This window comes from Capsicum annuum, chromosome 4, assembly GCF_002878395.1.
Source record: "Capsicum annuum cultivar UCD-10X-F1 chromosome 4, UCD10Xv1.1, whole genome shotgun sequence".
Taxonomy (NCBI): domain Eukaryota; kingdom Viridiplantae; phylum Streptophyta; class Magnoliopsida; order Solanales; family Solanaceae; genus Capsicum; species Capsicum annuum.
The window spans coordinates 146,354,365-146,373,882 of NC_061114.1; the positions used below are offsets into that span (position 1 = coordinate 146,354,365).

Sequence of the window (19,518 nt, forward strand, 5' to 3'; positions counted from 1 at the left end):
ATTAATAAAAATTGTGCGTTTACATAATTACATCCAGACCCTATTTATAGATACTACATTATAATCATTTTCCAAGTAGGATTTTTATATACAATTCTTATTCCTACTCATATTCTAACACTCCCCTCAAGCTGGTGCATACAAGTCATATGCACCTAGCTTGTTACAAATGTAATTAATACGAGGACCGGTGAGGGACTTCGTGAAGATATCTGCAAGTTGATCACTCGACTTCACAAACTTTGTAACAATATCTCCTAAGAGTATTTTTTTTCTTTGACAAAGTGACAATCAATTTCTCTGTGTTTAGTCCTCTCATGAAACACTGGATTTGATGCGATATGAAAGGCTGCTTGATTGTCACACACAAGTTCCATCTTACCGGTTTCTGCAAATTTTAGTTCTCTCAACAGTTGTTTGATCCAAACTAGCTCACAAGTTGCTATAGCCATTGCTCGATATTCTGCTTATGCACTAGATCGAGCAACCACACTCTGTTTCTTACTCTTCCAGGAAACCAAATTATCTCATACTAAAACACAATATCCGAATGTAGAGCATCCATCAAAGAGTGATTCTGCCTAATCAGCATCTATATATCCAATGATATGCTCATGACCTCAATCCTCGAAGAGTAGTCCTTTACCTGGAGCTGACTTTATATATCGCAGAATACGAACAACTACATGCCAATGACTATCATAGGGGGAAGTCATAAACTGACTTACAACACTCACACGAAAGGATATGTCAGGTCAAGTCACTGTGAGATAATTCAACTTTCCAACCAACCACCTATACTTTTCAGGATCACTGAGTGGCTCCCGTTCCTGGCACAAGTTTGGCATTTGGATCCATATGAGTCTCAATGGGTCTACATCCCATCATTCCTGTCTCCTCAAGAATATCTAAGGCGTACTTGCATTGAGAAATAACAATACATGATCTGGACTGAGCAACCTCAATACCTAGAAAATATTTCAATCTGCCGAGTCCTTTAGTCTGAAAATGCTAAAAGAGATGTTGCTTCAACTTAGTGATACCATCTTGATCATTGTCGGTGATGAAGATATCATCAATATAAACCACCAAATAAATACACAGATTTGGTTCAAAATGGCGCTAGAACACTGAGTGATCAGCTCCACTATGAATCATGCCAAATTGCTGAATTACTGTGCTAAACTTTCCAAACCAGGCTCAAGCAAATTGTTTCAGACCATAGAGTAACCTGTGCAATCGACATACAAAGGCTACTACACTCCCCCTAAGCAACAAAACCAGGTGGTTGCTCTATATAGACTTCTTCCTCAAGATCACCGTATGGAAAAGCATTCTTAATGTCTAACTGATAAAGATGCCAATGACGAACAGCAACAATAGATAAGAAAAGATGGACAAATACTATTTTAGCCAAGGGAGAGAAAGTGTCGCTATAATCAACAACAACAACAACAACAACAAACCCAGTGTATTCCCACTTAGTGGGGTCTGGGGGGGTAAGATGTACGCAGTCCATACCTCTACCTCTGATGAAGTAGAAAGGCTGTTTCCGAAAGACCCCCGGCTCAAGTCACGAGATATCACACAAACACATAGTACAGCACAGCAGCAGATGACATAACATAGATACGGCACCCATAGGGAATATAAAACAGAGTAAAGCAGGAATGCAGGAATAATAAAGCAGAGGAAAGCACACAGATTCGTAATAAACATGGAACACGGAACACGAAACACTGAATACAGAATCATAACAGGAATACACCCCCACCAATTAATTCCCTACACTAGCGACCCGAACTGGCCCTAATCCTCTGCCGTAATTCGCATCTTCCAGACCTTCCTATCTAGGGTCATGTCCTCGGTGAGCTGTAACTGTTCCATGTCCCGCCTAATCACCTCACCCCAGTACTTCTTCGGTCTACCTCTACCCCGTCTAAAACCATCCAACGCTAGCCTCTCACACCTACGGACCGGGGCATCCATGCCCCTCCTCTTCACGTGTCCGAACCATCTCAATCGTGCTTCCCGCATCTTACACTCCACTGAAGTCACACCAACCTTCTCCCGGATAGTCTCGTTCCGAACTCTATCCCCTCGGGTCAGTCCACACATCCAGCGCAACATCCGCATTTCTGCCACCTTCATTTTTTGGATGTGGGAGTTCTTAACTGGCCAACACTCCGCTCCATACAGCAAGGCCGGACGGACTACCACCCTATAGAATTTGCCTTTAAGCTTGGGCGGCACCTTCTTATCACACAGCACCCCCGATGCGAGTTTCCACTTCATCCATCCCGCCCCAATACAGTGCGAGACATCCTCGTCAATCTCACCGTTACTCTGGATCACGGACCCGAGATACTTGAACTTATCCCTCTTCCCTACCTCCTGTGCTTCTAGCCTCACTACTACCTCATTCTCCCGCCTCACGTCATTAAACTTACATTCCACATACTCTGTCTTGGTTCTGCTCACCCTGAACCCTTAAAGTGTCGCTATAATCAAGCCCAAATATTTGTGTGTATCCTTTGGTAACAAGGCAAGCCTTAAGCCGATCAACCTGACCCTCTGGACCAACTTTGACTGCATAAACCCAATGACAACCAACAGTAGATTTACCTGCAGGAAGGGAAACAAGCTCCCAAGTACCACTCGTATGCAAAGTAGACATCTCATTTATCATAGCCTTCTTCCATCCTGAATGAGAAAGTGCTTCACCTATAGTCTTAGGGATGGAAGCAGAGGACAAAGATGATACAAAAGCATAATAGGGTGATGATAGACGATGATAACTCAAGAAAGTATAATGTGGATTAGCATTACGAGTGGAATGCATACCTTTTTGAAGTGCAACTGATTGGCTAGGAAAAGGCAAGTCTGCAGTAGAAGCAGTGTCCGGCGCATTACATGAATCATCAAAGACTAATGTTGGTCGCGGACGACGATAATAAGTCAGAAATGGTGGCACTGCAGCTGGAGATGTAGAAGTGGTGGCACAGCAGCTGGAGATGTAGAAGTAATCATTAATTCCTCAAAAGGTTGGTACAGGTAAATCTGGAGATACGGGCAAGACCTCAGAAATATCAGGATGATCAGAAGATGTATAATAAGGTTGAGATTCAAAAAAGGTGACATCGGCGGACATAAGGTAGCGACGAAGATCTGATGAATAAGAACGATACCCTTTTTGAACTCGAGAGTAACCAAGAAACACACACTTGAGAGCACGAAGGGCTAATTTATCTTTTCCAGGGGCTAAGCTATGAACCAAGTATGTGCTCCCAAAGATATAAAGGAGGGTAGAGAAGAGAGGTGACTGTGGAAACAATATAGAATGGGGAACCTGATTCTAAATGGAAGATGATGGCATTCTATTAATTAGATAGCCAGATGCAAGGACTGCATCGCCCCAAAAATGCAGCGATACATGGGATTCAATGAGAAGAGTGCGAGCAGTCTCAAGAAGATGACTATTCTTCGTTTCTACTAAACCGTTCTGCTGAGGGGTGTACGGACAAGACGTCAGGTGAATAATTCCTTGATGAGAAATAAACTCTCGAAACTGAGAGGATAAGTATTCTAAGGCATTATCACTATGAAAAGTACAAATAGGAACACCAAATCAAGTTTGTATTTTAGCACAAAAAATTTTGACTATAGAAAATAAAGAAAAACCGAGTACATCTTGAAAAATTATTAATGAAACTAACAAAATAACGAAACCCTAAGGGTGAACTGACTCTACTAGGACCCCAAACATCAGAATGAACTAATAAGAAAATAGACTCTAAACGACTCTCAATACTAAGTGAAAAAGTAGCACGTTGTGTTTTCCAAGTTGACATAACGCACAATCTAATGTGGATAAACTAGACAAACTAGGCACCATCTTTTGTAGCTTGGATAGACTCGGATGTCCCAAACATTTGTGAATTAGGTCTGGAGGATCTGTAACGGAGCATACTGTGAAAGAATTTGAAGAGGTAAGATGGTAAAGGCCTTGTGATTCATATCATGTGCCAATCTTCTGTCTCGTACTACAGTCCTGCATTAGAAAAGAATCATCAAAAAAAGTTATGCTACAATGACGGGCACGTGTCAAACGACTAGCAGATGCAAGATTAAAAGGACAACCAGGGACATAAAGAACAGAGTCTAACAGAAGAGAGGGGTTTGGCTTGTCCAACTCCCTTTGGTTTTGTTCAGATCCCATTGGCTAGTAATAGCAGGAAGAGATTGTGAATAAACAATATCATACAAAAGTGATTTGTTACCAAAAATATGATTAGAAGCACCTGAGTCCACAATCCATGATCCAAGAGTACTAGACTGTGAAACACAAGCGAAAGGATTACCAGCAATAGAAGCATCAGGCTGGGCAACCGAGACTATTTGGAGAGGTATCTGCTTACTTGCTCGATATTAAAGGAACTCATCGTATTCTATTTGGGTAATATGAGCATGATTTGAAGGTCGATTAGACTCTGATACCATGCAAAAAATGGATCTTGGACCTAACTAAACCTCAAAAGCTAACTCATGAGGGGAGGATTCCCCAAGTCTTATATAAGGAGACAAATTACCCATCCCTTTTTCGATGAGGGATACTTAACACTCCCCCGCACCAGTGTTGTGAAAAGCGCTGAAGTGCTCACTTAAAGCGTGAAGCAAAGCGAAGCGACAGTGGGTCACTTTTTACACTTGAAGCATTAGGGTGACGAAAAATCTCTAGTTTTATGTCCAGAAGCGAGAAGCGCTGAAGCAAAAAAAACGCAGAAAAGCTCGTTTGAGTGGATATTTAAGGGTTTTATTGCTTTTTTAATTCATTTTAGTTAAAACCCTTAAGTAACTATATAACTGCATTGCTGCTGCTGCGACTTTTCTCGACAACTTCTGAAGGTATACGACTTCTTCTCTCTATTTCTCTTCTTCTTCTTCACCTATTAGGGTTTTCTAGTTTTTTTTTTCTCCTCTATTACTCTTTTTCATCTCTGTATTTTTTTCTCTTCTTCTTCTCTGATTTTCAATTCTGTTTTACTTTTTTTTTGCTGTAGGTAATCTGACTTCCAACTTTGTTTTTTTCTTTGTTTTTTTTCTTCTTCTCTATTTGTGTTGGTTGATTAAGACGCAAGACTGATTTTTAGTATTTTAGTAGTTTGCTTGAATGCTTGTTATGACAATCTATTCTCTTTTTAATTTGAGTATTGAATGATTATGTTATTTATTGAGCTCTTGGTTATTTATTTATGCATGTTTAATATTTTAAAATTTTGTACTAAATAGCGCTTTAATGGAAAAAAGTGTGCGCTTTGCTTCACGCTTCTGTAAAGCGAGCCCTCGTCGCTTTTTTTTGCCTCTCGCTTTTCAAAACACTGCCCCGCACGCCTCATTAACTGGAGCGTGGACAATATAATATAGGGGCCCAAAATCGGTGAACAAAGATCTGGGATGTGTCTGGCTTTGATACCATGTGAGAATTAATGGAGAGAAAAATATTATTGAAAATTGTGTTTTTACATAATTACATCCAGACCCTATTTATAGACACTACATTATAATCATTTTCCAAGTAGGATTTTTATATACAATTCTTACTCCTACTCATATTCTAACAACAATAATAATTGAAAAAATAATATTAATTTGACTCCAAAATGCAACAATACAACTAGTCCCACACAATGGATGTGTTTTTTGACTTACTGAGTCATAATGACCGAAGTATCTCCACTCCCAAATAAATTCTTGTACCTCATCAAGGGGTGGAAAGAAAGACCCAAAAATAAGTAACTCGCTCAAACTGAAGTGAGTTGGGCAAATTATTATACATCATAATGAGGCTGATTTGGGCTAATGCCCAACGTAACCTAAGGAAGTGCACAAATAGTTGCTTGAAGGACCACCAATTAATATATAGCTGAAATTTACAAAATACTTGAACTTTAGCCACTTCAAAATCAATTTCAAACCTAAGATCTGAAGTTTCAAACTACATTCCTTCGAGTCTGAAGTTGGAACTAGTCAAGTCCAACTTCAAGCCTCAAGTCTAAAGTTTTATGGCAATTTGAACTACGGTCATACGATCTGAGATTAGGTTTTGGCTAGTTCACAACTTCAGACCTTTAGGCGAAAGTTTGGAAACTTTCACCCAAAGGTTTGAAGTTGGAACTGGCCAAGCCTAGATTCAAACCTTTAGGTTTGAAGTTCAACCCATTGTAATAATGTTGATTATGGTGCAAAGCTGACTATTGTGCAATTGTGTTAATTTCTCCAAATTTCTGTGCACTGTAGAACTCTCAGATTAAGAAAAATTGTTTACTCACAAACTTTTGCATTAGTTTTACATTTATTTTTTTGATTTTATTATTTTTATTAACACAATTACTGGTCTCCTTTCCTCAAAAGGCTATTTAGACCCTATTTGTTTTTATTAATGTGAGAAATAGTGGAGAAAAATATTATAGAATTGTCTTTATCCAAAAATAAATATTATTGAATTGTGTGTCTACGTAATTACATTGAGACCCTATTTATAGACATTATATTACAATCATTTTTCAAGTAGGATTTTATACTATTCTTATTTCTACCCATATTCTAACACTATCCCTCAAACTGGTGCATACAAGTCATATGCATGTAGCTTGTTACAAATGTAACTAATATGAGGACGGGTGAGGGACTTGTTGAAGATATCTGCAAGTTGATCAATTGACTTCACAAATTTTGTAACAATATCTCCTGAGAGTATCTTTTCTCGGACAAAGTGAAAATCAATCTCTATGTGCTTAGTCCTCTCATGAAACACTGGATTTTATGCGATATGAAGGATTGCTTGATTATCACATAAGCTTCATCTTATCGATTTCTACAAATTTTAGTTCTCTCAACAATTGTTTGATCCAAACCACCTCACAAGTTGCTACAGTCGTTGCTCGATATTTTGTTTCCTCACTAGATCGAGCAACCACGCTATGTTGCTTACTCTTCCAGGACATCAAATTACCTCCTAATAAAACACAATATCCAGATGATGGACTTCTATTAGAGGGTGATCCTCCCCAATCAACATCTGTATATCTACTGATATGCTCATGGTCTCGATCCTCAACGAGCAGTCCTTTACCTAGAACAATATTTATATATCGCAAAATACGAACAAATGCATCCCAATGACTATCACAAGGGAAAGTCATAAATTGACTTAAAATGTCTAGTCACTGTGAGATAATTCAACTTTCCAACCAACCGCCTATACCTTTCAGGATCACTGAGTGGTTTCCCCTGTCCTTGCAGAAGTTTAGCATTCGGATGCATAAGAGCGTCGATGGATCTGCATCCCATCATTTTTGTCTCCTCAAGAATGTCTAAGGCATACTTGCGTTGAGAAGTAACAATACCTGATCTGGACTGAGCAACCTTAATACCTAGAAAATACTTTAGTCTGCCGAGGTCTTTAGTCTGGAAATACTTGAAAGAGATGTTGATTCAAATTAGTGATCCATCTTGATCATTGCCGTTGATAATGATATCATCAACATAAACCACTAATATCATTTGAGCTTTATTTAGAGGGTGTTTGGGTAAGCTTATTTTTTGGTCAAAATGACTTTTAAGCTATTTTTAGCTTTTGAAAGTATTTGGTAATTTCCAAAATTGCTTAAAGAAAGCCAATTTTGGCTTTTTAAAAGCCAAAAGTAATAAGTAACTACTCCCTTGCTTTTTTTGGGGGGGGGGGGGGGGGGGGGGGGAGGGCTTATAAGCCAATTTAAGTTGACTAAGCAAATGACATATATGTCCTTGTAATTGTCCCTAGAAGGTTTCATTATTTCATAATTTGCTGCAAAGTAGTGGGAACGGGAAAAAATACACCTTACCGCATGTGAAATTAGTTGTGCTATTTCTGGTAATTTAGATGTTCAGATGGATATTTTGCTTACCTTTTTTTTTTTATTTATTTATTTTTTTTTGGGGGGGTGGGGGGGGGGGGGGGACAGCATTCATTAACTAAACATCACTCACTACATGGATTCAATTGATAAGCTCAGCATATATATTAATACTATCTCGAAGATTAAAAGCAACAAGTCCAACTTAATAAGAAAATGAAGTGACGTTACAAATTGCACCTTAATGATTCGAAATCTTAACATAACCATGAAGAAACAAATAATCTTTTAATACATAACTATCTTTTCCAAACACATTAAAACATTCAACTCTTAAACTCTTAAAAAAAATGATTTCTTAGCACACAAATTATAGTCATTCATGAAAATATTTTTAATATATATATGTATATATTAATTTTAATTTGAATCATTTTAGCAATAAAAATTAATAATAATCAACTCTATATATTATTAACAGCTATAAGGGTATTTCAGACATTTTGACCCAAAAAAGTGCTTAAAAGCACTTATTTACCAAACACATCAATAACCTTTTTTCAGTTTCAGCACTTTTACCCAAATACGTAACTGCTTATTTTTAAAATAAGTTCAGCACTTTCAAAACCACTTTTAAAGAACCTTTTAAAAGCCACTTTTTTTCAGCCTATCCAAACGGGCTTAGTCTTTTTTCTTTTGAATTGTGCTTCACTTCAATGATTCGCTCGCATCACTTCACGCTTTGTGTAATGTGTGATGTCTGTCTTAATCTCTTTTTTCGCATCATGTTTCCCTGAACACTATGCATAAAGCTGACATGGTAGTAAAGCTTGATACTCAGGCCATTCAAAAGAAAAATAGTTTCAAGTATCTTGAGTCTATAATCCAGAAATGACGAGGATGTCACTCAACATATAAGTGCAGGGTGAATGAAATGGAGGCTTGTATCCGAAGTCTTGTGTGATAAGAAAGTACCTCTTAAACTTAGAGGCAAGTTCTACAAAGTTGCAGTTAGACCAGTTATGTTGTATAGGGTGGAGTGTTAGCCAGTCAGGAACTCTAAACATTCAAAAGATGAAAGTAGCGAAAATGAGGATGTTGCGATAGATGTGTGGGTTTACTATGAGAAATAGGATGACAAATGAGATTATTCGAGACAAGATAAGAATGACTTCGACGGAAGACAAGATGCAAGAAGCGAGATTAAGATGGTTCGGGTATATAAGGAGAAGGTGCAGTGATGCGCCAGGCGTGAGAGGTTGGTTATGGATGGATTTAGGCGAGGAAGAGGTAGATCGAAGAAATATTAGAGAGAGGTGATTAGAGATGACATGGAGCAGTTACAGCTTATTAAGGACATGACCCTAGATAGAAAAGAGTGGAGGATGCGGATTAAGGTAAATGGTTAGTAGGAAAGAGTGTGTCCATGCTAGTAGGTAGGAGTGCTTTGTTTTGTTATCCATGCCAGTAGTCGTAGTGCTACACTTGTACTGTCTTGTTCTTGGATTTTCGGTGATGTTTGTTGTTCTGGGTAGATCAATTGTAGTATTATTTTGTGGTAATCTTGTTTGTGTTACTTTTTTTTAAAAGGGATCTTGCTTGTGTTACTACTTGTTGTTTTATTACTACCTATTGTTTTTTGTTCTTATATTATGTTTTTTTCTAAGCTGCTTTTGTCTTGAGTTAGAGGTATATCGAAAACAACCTTTCTTCCTCATCTATAAGGGAATGGTACGGACTGTGGACATTTTACTCTTCCCAAACCCCGCTTTGTGGGAATAAACTGGGTATGTTGTTGTTGTTGTTGTTGTTGTGGCAGTACTAAGATAAAGAGTCTGCATATAAATACACATGAATAATTAAATGTTGTATGAAGTTCAGAACATTAAATAATAAAGATTGTTTTTCAATGTTATCTTATTCAAAAGAAAAAAACACTATGTATGTTGTTGTCGTTACCTTATTCAAAAGAATGCATTTTTAACATCTGAAAGTATAAGATTTGCCTTTATTGAAAATTAATAAATATAAAATTCAAATGAAATACTAATCAGTCTAATAGTATATCAACAAAACATTTTTAGAAAACTATATGGCGATGGCCAACGGGAGGTGTTGCCTATGGTTGTGGTTGTGGGTAATGTTCAAAATGTATTTTTAACATCTGAAAGTATAAAATTTGCCTTTATAATGTTCTGGTTGTGGTAGCTGACAGTAGTGGTTAACGATGGTGGTAGTTGGTGGTAACAGCTAACAATTGTGGCGGATGACAGTGACAACTAACGGTGTTGATGAATGATAGAGGTGGTTGTCGACATATAGTGATGGTTGATGTTCGCGATCATAGATAGCGATTGATTGTTGCGGTAATTGTGTTAGATGGTGATGATTGTAAGTAATGGATAATGGCGGTGGCGATTGACGGCGTTTATTTATGTCAGTGGTGGTTGTGGTAGTTGATGGTATGGCCTATGGTAGCTGTTGTTAGGTGAGAGTGGATGTAGTGAAATGTCATCTTTGCAGAAATTCTTGAATGGATAGCATCTTAATGATTTGAAGACTATGTCATAGGTCTTAATAATTCATATCTATTCAGACATTAAATGTTTGTAAAATAAAAAATACTTAATGATTAAGATTCAGACCTAAGAAAACAAATGCACTTAAAGACAGAAATCTGAATGATTATTATTAAGACATGCATTAATGAAAACAAATAAGGGCTTAGGCCATCTTATGATATGGTAGATCGTGCTAAGAAAATGAAGGTAAAGAAGGAGAAGAAGCGCTGGTTTGGCCTGAAGTTTACCCTATTCAGGCTAAGATTTAATATTTTGAGAACACTGGCAAGGTTTTAAATAGCACCTATAAAAGCGGATACCTGGTGTAATTTCTATATTAAAAAGCAATAACCCAAATTGACGTGTGAAGATTCTCAAAATTTGATTCGTGTGTATATGCAAATCAACTGGCGCAGGTAGCCATTATGTCTTAACTATGTTCCACCACCATTACACTATGCATTGGCATAAAAACTAAAATTTATATTTACAATTTGGGGGTTGTCCCTAATACTTATCTTACTGCATTGTACCTAGTAATCAATCAAAATACACAACATAGCATGAAACGACATAAAATAAATAATAATAATAATAATTCTTACTCTTATTAGATAAGAAGAAGCAACTTCTTCGGTTATCTCCATATGTCATGATTGCAAACAATGAACATCCTTTAAATTAATGCTTCTATTTTAAATGGAAGACCATTGCGTGTGTTTATGTTAGAACTTATTGTTATGTCATGATTGCAAACAATGAACATCCTTTAAATTAATGCTTCTATTTTAAATGGAAGACCATTGCGTGTGTTTATGTTAGAACTTATTGTTAATTACTAAATAGGATGCAGGTGACCTAATAATAAGATTAAGACTAAAGATTGTTAAACAAATAATGTCAAACTAGAATAGCCATTTTAATTAGGAACCTTCTAGTTAATATCAAGTTAGATCCAATTAAACTAAGTAAAGGACAGAGAAATCCAATCTGAGGCAAAATAATATGGTTTAACTTGATTTTGTATTGTCAACTTAATTAACTGCATTAGTTGAGAATGTTTAGTGATGCTTTTTGGGTCAAGTTGGGCACCATAGCCTATCTTGAGCCACCCATCATACCCAAGTAATTTGTGTCGTGCCTCCCATTATGGCCCAGACATCAATTTGCCGCCCCCCCCCCCCCCCCCAAGTGAAAGATCGTGCGAATTTTAGGTGCCTGTCGGTGGGTTCCGCTTAGATAAAATTCAATTGTTGTTCTTGCTTAGCTTTTGGTGCAATATGGGGTCGGCATATGTGTTAGAGATGGATGCTATGATTTGATTTCATTAGTTCACTTCAGTTTTTGTAAAGTCTTTTTTTATGTAACCTGTAACAGCATTCTCTTTATGCTATTTGTTTTACCTCAATAATACTTCATATTTTGGACCCTTCCAAACCCTGAGCATTGGGAAGCTTTAATGCATCAGGCTTCCCTTTTTAATACTTCTTATTTTACTAATTAAGAGAAAAAAATTGGTCATGTTAATTTCATCCTAAAAAACACTTAAAAACTTGAAGCGTCAAAATTCATGATAGAATTATCAAAAAGATAGGAACATAAATTAAGGCATCCATGAGCTGAAGATGGGACGATTAGGTCTCGTTTGTTTGCTTGCTCAGGGCAACCATGTATCAGGTTTAATAGGAGTATGACCTACACGGTAAGTTTCAAATTCCATAAATTCAGGAATATAAACAGAGGAAATAGTAAGGAGAACCACCAGACTAGGTAACGAAAGACTCCACCTAATCAACTAAAGAGAACTAGTTAAGGAAAGACTCCATCCAATCAACTAAAGAATCAGGAATGGCCAGAGCGTGTGGAAACAACTACCTCATCCATAGTCAACCACATTTAAAAAAAAAGCCATTAGACATAGCCTTTAATCACTATAGAACAGATCAGATACTCCAGCCTAAACTCCACAAACTACTAGCTAAGCCATATCTATACTCCAATTTTAGGACACCAGAGCACTTTGAAATCAAGATTTCAAAATTGTAAGCAAGTCATCTAAACATCACAAGAAAAAAATAAACTTAAAGTAATAGCTTCCCCAATCCATTGGTTTAGGCAAAACCATCTCTATACCATAGTTCTCCGTGTGTTCCAAGAAACAACACAAATACAATTTAGAATCAGAATCCTGCAACATTTTCTAAATTTAGTAACACTAGAAAAAAAATTCCCTAACATAATACTAAACTCTAGAACCCATACCATAATCTTTTAAGCTGCCCAATTCTAACTGGCAATAGCCATTAAAATCAATAGTGATTGATTGAAAAGCAATTAACTTTGTCATGCTTCTGCATTCCTCCATAACAATTCCATTATAATTTTTATTTTCAATAAGTAACAGGTCCATGACCAATTTGACCAAACTTTGGCATTGGAGATGTATCAAGCCGGTGTTTTTAACAAGCTTCAGCAATAAAGCACAACGGCAATGTTATAGATCTTTCTTCTTTTTGTCAAGTATCATACAGGACCAAAACCATTTAGTCAAGAATAATTGAAGTACATTAATTGGGGCACTATCCTTCTTAGACTAAAGTAGTGCACTAGTAAAGTTGTGCATGAGTTTGTATCATCGATCAAACATATATCAGTGTTGATGTCAAATAGACTCAGATGACTGCTAAACGTTGATGCTAAATATTCTTCCGGTCTGGAAGATGTCTCGCCTTCTCCTTTGTTCTCAAGCAAATGGATTCCTAATTTACACATTTTATCAGTATGCTTCTACATGGTTTTTTTTTTTTACAATAAGGTAAAGCTTTAATATGCTTCTACATGAAATTTTAACATGTTTCTTGTAAGATCATATACATACCTCTCCATGCAATGGTTCCCCAAGCACACTAGAGTATGTAATTGGTGAATATCTCATGTTAGCAACTCCTTCACCGGACGAATTCGCAGTGCCTTGAGGCAGAAGTCGAGGTGTCCCAAATGTAGGGCAATGAAGTTGTTGATCCAACATTTGCATATGCATAGCCATCATATCTCGCCTCCGATGGATCTCCAAAATAAGAGTGAACAAAGCTTCATCATCTGGTATATTTTCTAAAAACTGCAACCCGCTCCGAAGAAGTTCATAAAATGGTATGCGGCATTTATCACTCTCAACCAACAACCAAATAACATCTAAACAACTATGTAGCCACTCAGTTAGGGCCTTATCTGGTTTCCAATATTTCACACTGTCAAAATCATCAACACCGTGTAAATTTTGGTCCCAATTAATCAACCAATTCAACATGTGCTGGAACACTTCGCCATGTGTAACTGGCTTAATATTAGAATCTAGACCGGTTAAAATGATTTTGCAACATAACTGACGGAGACTGCTAGTAGCACTATCCCTTGTCAACAAATTCACTTTTGCAATAGACTGTTGGCTAGCAGCATTAACATCAGAAGAATTCATGGGAGACAAAACAGCAGAAGATGAGGGTTCTGCTGCTGAATGAAGAGGGGACCCAATACCATGGACAGTGGGCAAAGGAGATGCAGGATTTGATGACTGAAAAATAGTTGTACTTGCTACAGTGGTGGAAGATGGAAGCAATCCAGATGTTAAATTAGCACAAGAGACAGCACCAGATGGTTGATTACCCTGACTAGCGGATATCTCAGTTGATGAAACGGAGGAAAGAAGAGAAGGCAAGAAAGTATCCCAGTTTATGCATCCTATACTAGACAGACTGCGTATGGCGAAGAGAATAAATTCTGCACGAGGTGCGTGACTACTGCAATGAATAATCAAATAAATAAGAACAGATTCTGCCACAGTACTTAGCTGTTCCTGGTCCTGGAATAACATGTCAGACGCAAGAACAAGCATGTGTCGTCAGATTTATCAGATGTAAAACAGAAGATAAAAGAAGCAAAGATCTAACAAAGCGATTGTTTTTCAAGTGAAAAAACTTACAGTAAACTGGCTCTGCAGCTGTCCAAAATCTAAGAGAAATTGCTCATTTCGTGGAGGAAGCTCTCTGTTAAGGGCAGTTACTCGCTTCTGTGTCTTGTTCCTGTATATCTCTAACCAATCATAAGACTTCCTTCTCTTCTCTTTTCTTTTCTTTTCTTTTTCTTTTTTTGAGTCAGTGCAATCAATTATAACAATTTTGTCATATCATAAAGCAAATAAGCACAAGTTTTGAAATGAAAGGAGAAGTGAAGAATTTAAGCAAAGATCCCATTATGATGTTACCAAGTGGAACAAAACATAACTTCATTAGGCTATAGAGCCGTTTACATTAGCAGATAAACGTAATGTATTGATAAGCAATTTTGTGCTGAAATCAGTTTTATAGATAATCTGTTACATGTTTAAATAACAGTGTTGAAACTGATAATAAGCACTTTATGTGTTTGGTAAAAAAAGTGCAGATCCCTTAATCTTTAAAAAAAAAATAGAAGTATAAAGTATCTTTGTAAGAAAAAGTATGAACAACAGATGCTGAATGGTGAGAAAGAAAAAGGTATTGAAGAGCTTGGTGATTAGAAGTTTCCCCATTTTGCATTTGCATAAATTAATTTGGAGGGAGATAACATATATAGTTAAGCTCTAAAGCCTATAAAATCGAACCAAGTTATAGAATTTAGAATGAAAAGACTACACTTACGGAGGTTCTCTAATAGAATCATCTGACTTTTGTCCAGAATTTTTCTGCGAAAGAAGATTCAATGTCATTACAATAGAAAAAAAAATGAAGTTGGGGCAACCAAACACAAACAGAAACTTCAATCATACAGTAGAGTGGATAAATTGAAGAAAGGGGGCGGGCAATGGAAAAAATTGTTTGTTGAATAGACTACATCGAAATCAGAATTAAGGTTGTTTACCAGTCCTAAGTAGAGATTAAAGAGATCGAGGATGGCAGGTCGAGAGGGATGAAACTGGTGATGGGTTCTTGAAGGGGACCTCAACTGTGGCTGAGCCTGCTGTGTGTTATGCTGCTCCATTTCTGCTGAGTTTGATACACTGCTTGGAGTGGGAACTCGCAACATGCTTTCAGGGTCTTCCCCTCTCTCTCAGGGACATCACTTTGTAAGAGACTTCCCCAACTTAATTAAATAAAAATGAAAATGTACTAAACTGGTGAGTTTTGGGCTAAACTGAAATTTAGGTGGCTTTCTATATTTGACAATAAAAAATTCTAAAATTTACATATATACCAATTTGGTATATATATACCAATTTGGTAAAATATTTACACATATGTCAAACTATTTACATAAATCTCTTTCTTTTCAACTTTCTCTCTTAAACATTATACATGTCACAACAAGGGGTTTCTCTTCCGTATTTTACTCCCCTACATGCTCCCACTACACACCCGATATATCCTTCATATACGAATCCCCTTTTTCACGACAAAATTCAAGTTAACTTTATCTGGGGGTTACAAATTTGTAAGTTTTGAAGATTTATTTGATTTTATTTTCAACTTTACCAATTTTTTAATGTGCCCATATATTTTGTGGATGCATGTTTGTTTTACCTTATTTTGCAAGTATTTTCAAGTTTTGTAGTTCAATTTTTTCTTTTTTCTTCATATAATACAAGTTCGATTCTTGGTTTGTAGATTTTTCTTTTTTTTTCAACTTTACCTATTTTTGAATTTGCCCGTATATTTTATGGATGCATGTTCATTTATATGAATTTACTTTATTTTGCAAGTATTTTCAAGTTTCGTAGTTCGATTTTTTTGGTTTTCTTCATATAATACAAGTTTGATTTTTTATTTTCTTGATTTGTAGTTGATTCAGGTTAATCGAATTACTGTAAAAATTGGTAATGGATTATTGGCCTAACTTTAGTTTAGGACTTAGTCAGTTAGATTCTAAAAAATAAGATATCCCCGTTGGGTTTATTCCTGGTACATTTGATTTTGAAGAACCCAATTTTGCAGAGAATCGTTCAAAGCATCGAAATGACCCGACAACAAAGAAGAAATTGAAGGAAGCGGCCAGTTCCAGATTGAAGAAGTCAAGTTCAAAAGCAGCCAGTAAGAAGAAGTTTGACGATTTCGGTCGACCACGTCTTCCGAAGGTATTGGTTATACATTTATACTTTACTTACTTTGGAACATTAATGTATAATATATTGAAACACTAATGTATAATATTAGTATTTTGTATAAGGCTACATTACAAACATATAGGTACATAAGACATCATACATTCTTGATGTTTAAATTGTAAAGTATAAGACATTATACATTAGTTATTTTTACCCAAATAATGTATAATATAGGTATTCCGAAATATATCTCAATATGTTATACATTGACAGTTCTGAACATCCAAACAGTCATAAAGTCCTAATATTGTATAAGGTGACATTATACATTCTAACAAGCTTATAGGTCATACATTTTTAAGTAGCAAATGTATATCATGACATTATACATTATTGCAGTTTAATTATTGAATGTATAAGTTACACTCATACATGTCTAACTGTTCTATAATGAGGGTCTGATTTAATATTTTGAATGTATAAGCTAACATCATACATGTGTTACTGTTGTGTAATTAGAGTCTGATTTTATTTTTCATATAAATTGTCTAAATTAAGTTGATTTTCATACTTTTGTTGTACTTATTTGATTATTAGATTCTAAGTTTGTTTATTGTTCACGGACTGTTATACCTTTATGTGATGGTTATGGTTTATGTTTCTCTTGCTTTAATTGTTTTTGTATTGTTGAATTTTCTAGCTTTAATTGGTACTGATTCGGTTGATAGGTATATTATTTTGCCTGATTTTCTATTCAGGGCTCATTGGTAAGTTTTATAATATTTGCCCCTATTTGCTCTTATTGTTCGTGTATATAATATGTTCGCCTTATTTGCCTGATTTTCTATTTAGGGTTCACTTGTTCGTGTACCTGTGTTGAGTTGATTTTTAATGCTTTTGTGTACTGTTTAGGCTCCATCCACTGTTGCAGTTTTTATGCATTGCATTTACAATATCTGCATCTGTTGTATGCATTGTTTGTTATCTTGGGTAATTGATGTTATCTGCTTGGCTAATTGTAAAAAGATTCTCGTTGATTATTCCTATTAAGAAGGCTTTAACTTTAAAGCTTTCATAATTATTCCTATTATGAAGGCTTGAAAGATTCTTGTTGTGATGTTTTTGTTGTTAGGTTAGATCTTTTAACAAGTAGTTTAATTTAATATATGGTTCATGTATCACTGATGCTAATATAACATGCTAGTAAAGTTAAAACATTTAAATGTTTGATTTTTTAAAGTAAATTGTTTTAGATTTCTAATGGATGCTATTCTTACAACTTTTCAGGCTGCCAACTATTTGAACATCAAGAGCCTGCTAGTTCTCACCTGTCAGACTATGACTGACATGATCAAAGGAAAGACTCTAGAGGAGATCTGCAAGACCTTCAACATCAAGAACGACTTCATACCTGAAGGGGAGGAGGTCAAGAGGGAGAATGCTTGGGTCTTTGAGTAAAGAAGTGCTCGTATTCTGATGCTATAAACACTTTCTATTAGTAGCAAATATGTTTCCAATGGATGTTTGCTTTTGGAACCTTTTGATTTCGTTGTTCTTAACTTTTGTGTCATAACTTTTAAGTGGTGGTTGTTCAATGAGAAGATTTGTTAAAATCTATTTGTGTTATGCTTATATATTTACTTGGTTTATTGGGTTCTTATGTTTTTATTTGATTGTTGCTGGAGATTTATGTTGTTCCTGGTGTTACTTCCAAGTTTTGTTTGTTTAAGTTGTTTTTTAGCTAGTGGCATATTTGTGTTGTGGAGGCATCTGCTTCTTGAGTAATGAACTTTCAGTAGGAAATAGGTATTTCTCCTCCTCCTCATTTGAAAGTGCCGAGTCCCTACATCTTGACTTTAATGTTGGCATGATATTCTAAATGATTCTTGGTGTATGCTATTTGAGTGTGTAATCTAGCGGGATTTGAAATGCCCAGAAACTAAACATTGTCAAGGGGCCAACAGGGTTGACTATGATTTTGCAGCAAGGCTTGAACATCTATTGTTGTTTGCTTGTTTTCATGATGGTTTTGCTTGTTTTCATTGTCGCAACCAAGTTATTCAGCACTCTATCGCTAAGACTGCAAGTATGCTTCGAATCAAATTGTAACGCCCCGAAATATCATCCCGAGATGCCACACGGTGCCCAAGGCTACACGTAGCCTCAAGCTAACCCTTTAAGCCAAAACACTACCCTTGGGTTCCAACACAACAACATACACGTTACGCTAAGGATATATATATAAGTACATATCATATCACATCGCACATGGCACGGAATATCGTTAGACTGTACATATATGGAATGTCTATAAACAAACCAACCCAATAATACATTATTCTAACATAGCCTCTATACAGCAAAATCAACGAGCCATTGGGACAAACCCCCAACTAACTCAACAGACCAAAGGGATCACAAAACAACAGCACCAACACTAGCAACTTGGTCCGCGAACCATAAGGACTCACCACTGAAGGAACGTATATGCGGCACTCGGATATCGCTATTGCAGTTGTGGATGAGTACCTGAACCTACATCATGGTAAGAACGTAGCCCATAGTGAAATATGTGGGTCAGCACAATATACGTACTGAGTATGTGGGGGCGCATGCAAAATATAAATAATATCATGAATTTCATAAAAACGTACATACGGACAATAATGACACACCTATCTTGAGTGACATTGAATTATGCAACTCAGAACATCTTAGATAGGAAATGTAGGAGAAAAACCTCATAAATCATTGTAGATCATCATAGGCAACTTGACTTACCACATCAAAACTCGGAGTGACTCGGTATTTCAATAAACATGACTCTTATGGACATGGGAGTTTCCTATAACCAACAACCCCACATGAGCTACGTAGAATACCAACGTTTGAAACCCCCGTTGGCGAGAACATCATACTCTTTGCCAGGGAGTACGACCTTAAAACTGCAATAATTACAATCGGGCTCTCTGGCCAATAATATCAT

The 19,518-nt window shown here is 36.4% G+C and overlaps 1 protein-coding gene across 2 annotated transcripts in view; it reads right to left on the bottom strand.

Moving 5' to 3' along the window:
- LOC107867949 (mediator of RNA polymerase II transcription subunit 23) overlaps window positions 1–15,652 on the bottom strand; it is a 121,088-nt gene extending 105,436 nt beyond the window's left edge. Inside the window, exons 1-4 of one of the 2 annotated variants that reach the window (XR_007055157.1) lie at window positions 15,353–15,609; window positions 15,133–15,176; window positions 14,436–14,535; window positions 13,335–14,315 (exon numbers count right to left, since the gene is read on the bottom strand). Coding sequence is in view for 1 of the 2 variants with exons in the window: in XM_016714456.2 (XP_016569942.2) it covers window positions 13,335–14,315; window positions 14,436–14,535; window positions 15,133–15,176; window positions 15,353–15,517 (1,290 nt within the window). In the remaining variant the exon portion in view is untranslated. Of the gene's footprint in view, window positions 1–13,334; window positions 14,316–14,435; window positions 14,536–15,132; window positions 15,177–15,352 lie in introns of both variants that reach the window. The other variant, XM_016714456.2, reaches the window with a different exon arrangement.
- Window positions 15,653–19,518: the final 3,866 nt, after the last annotated feature.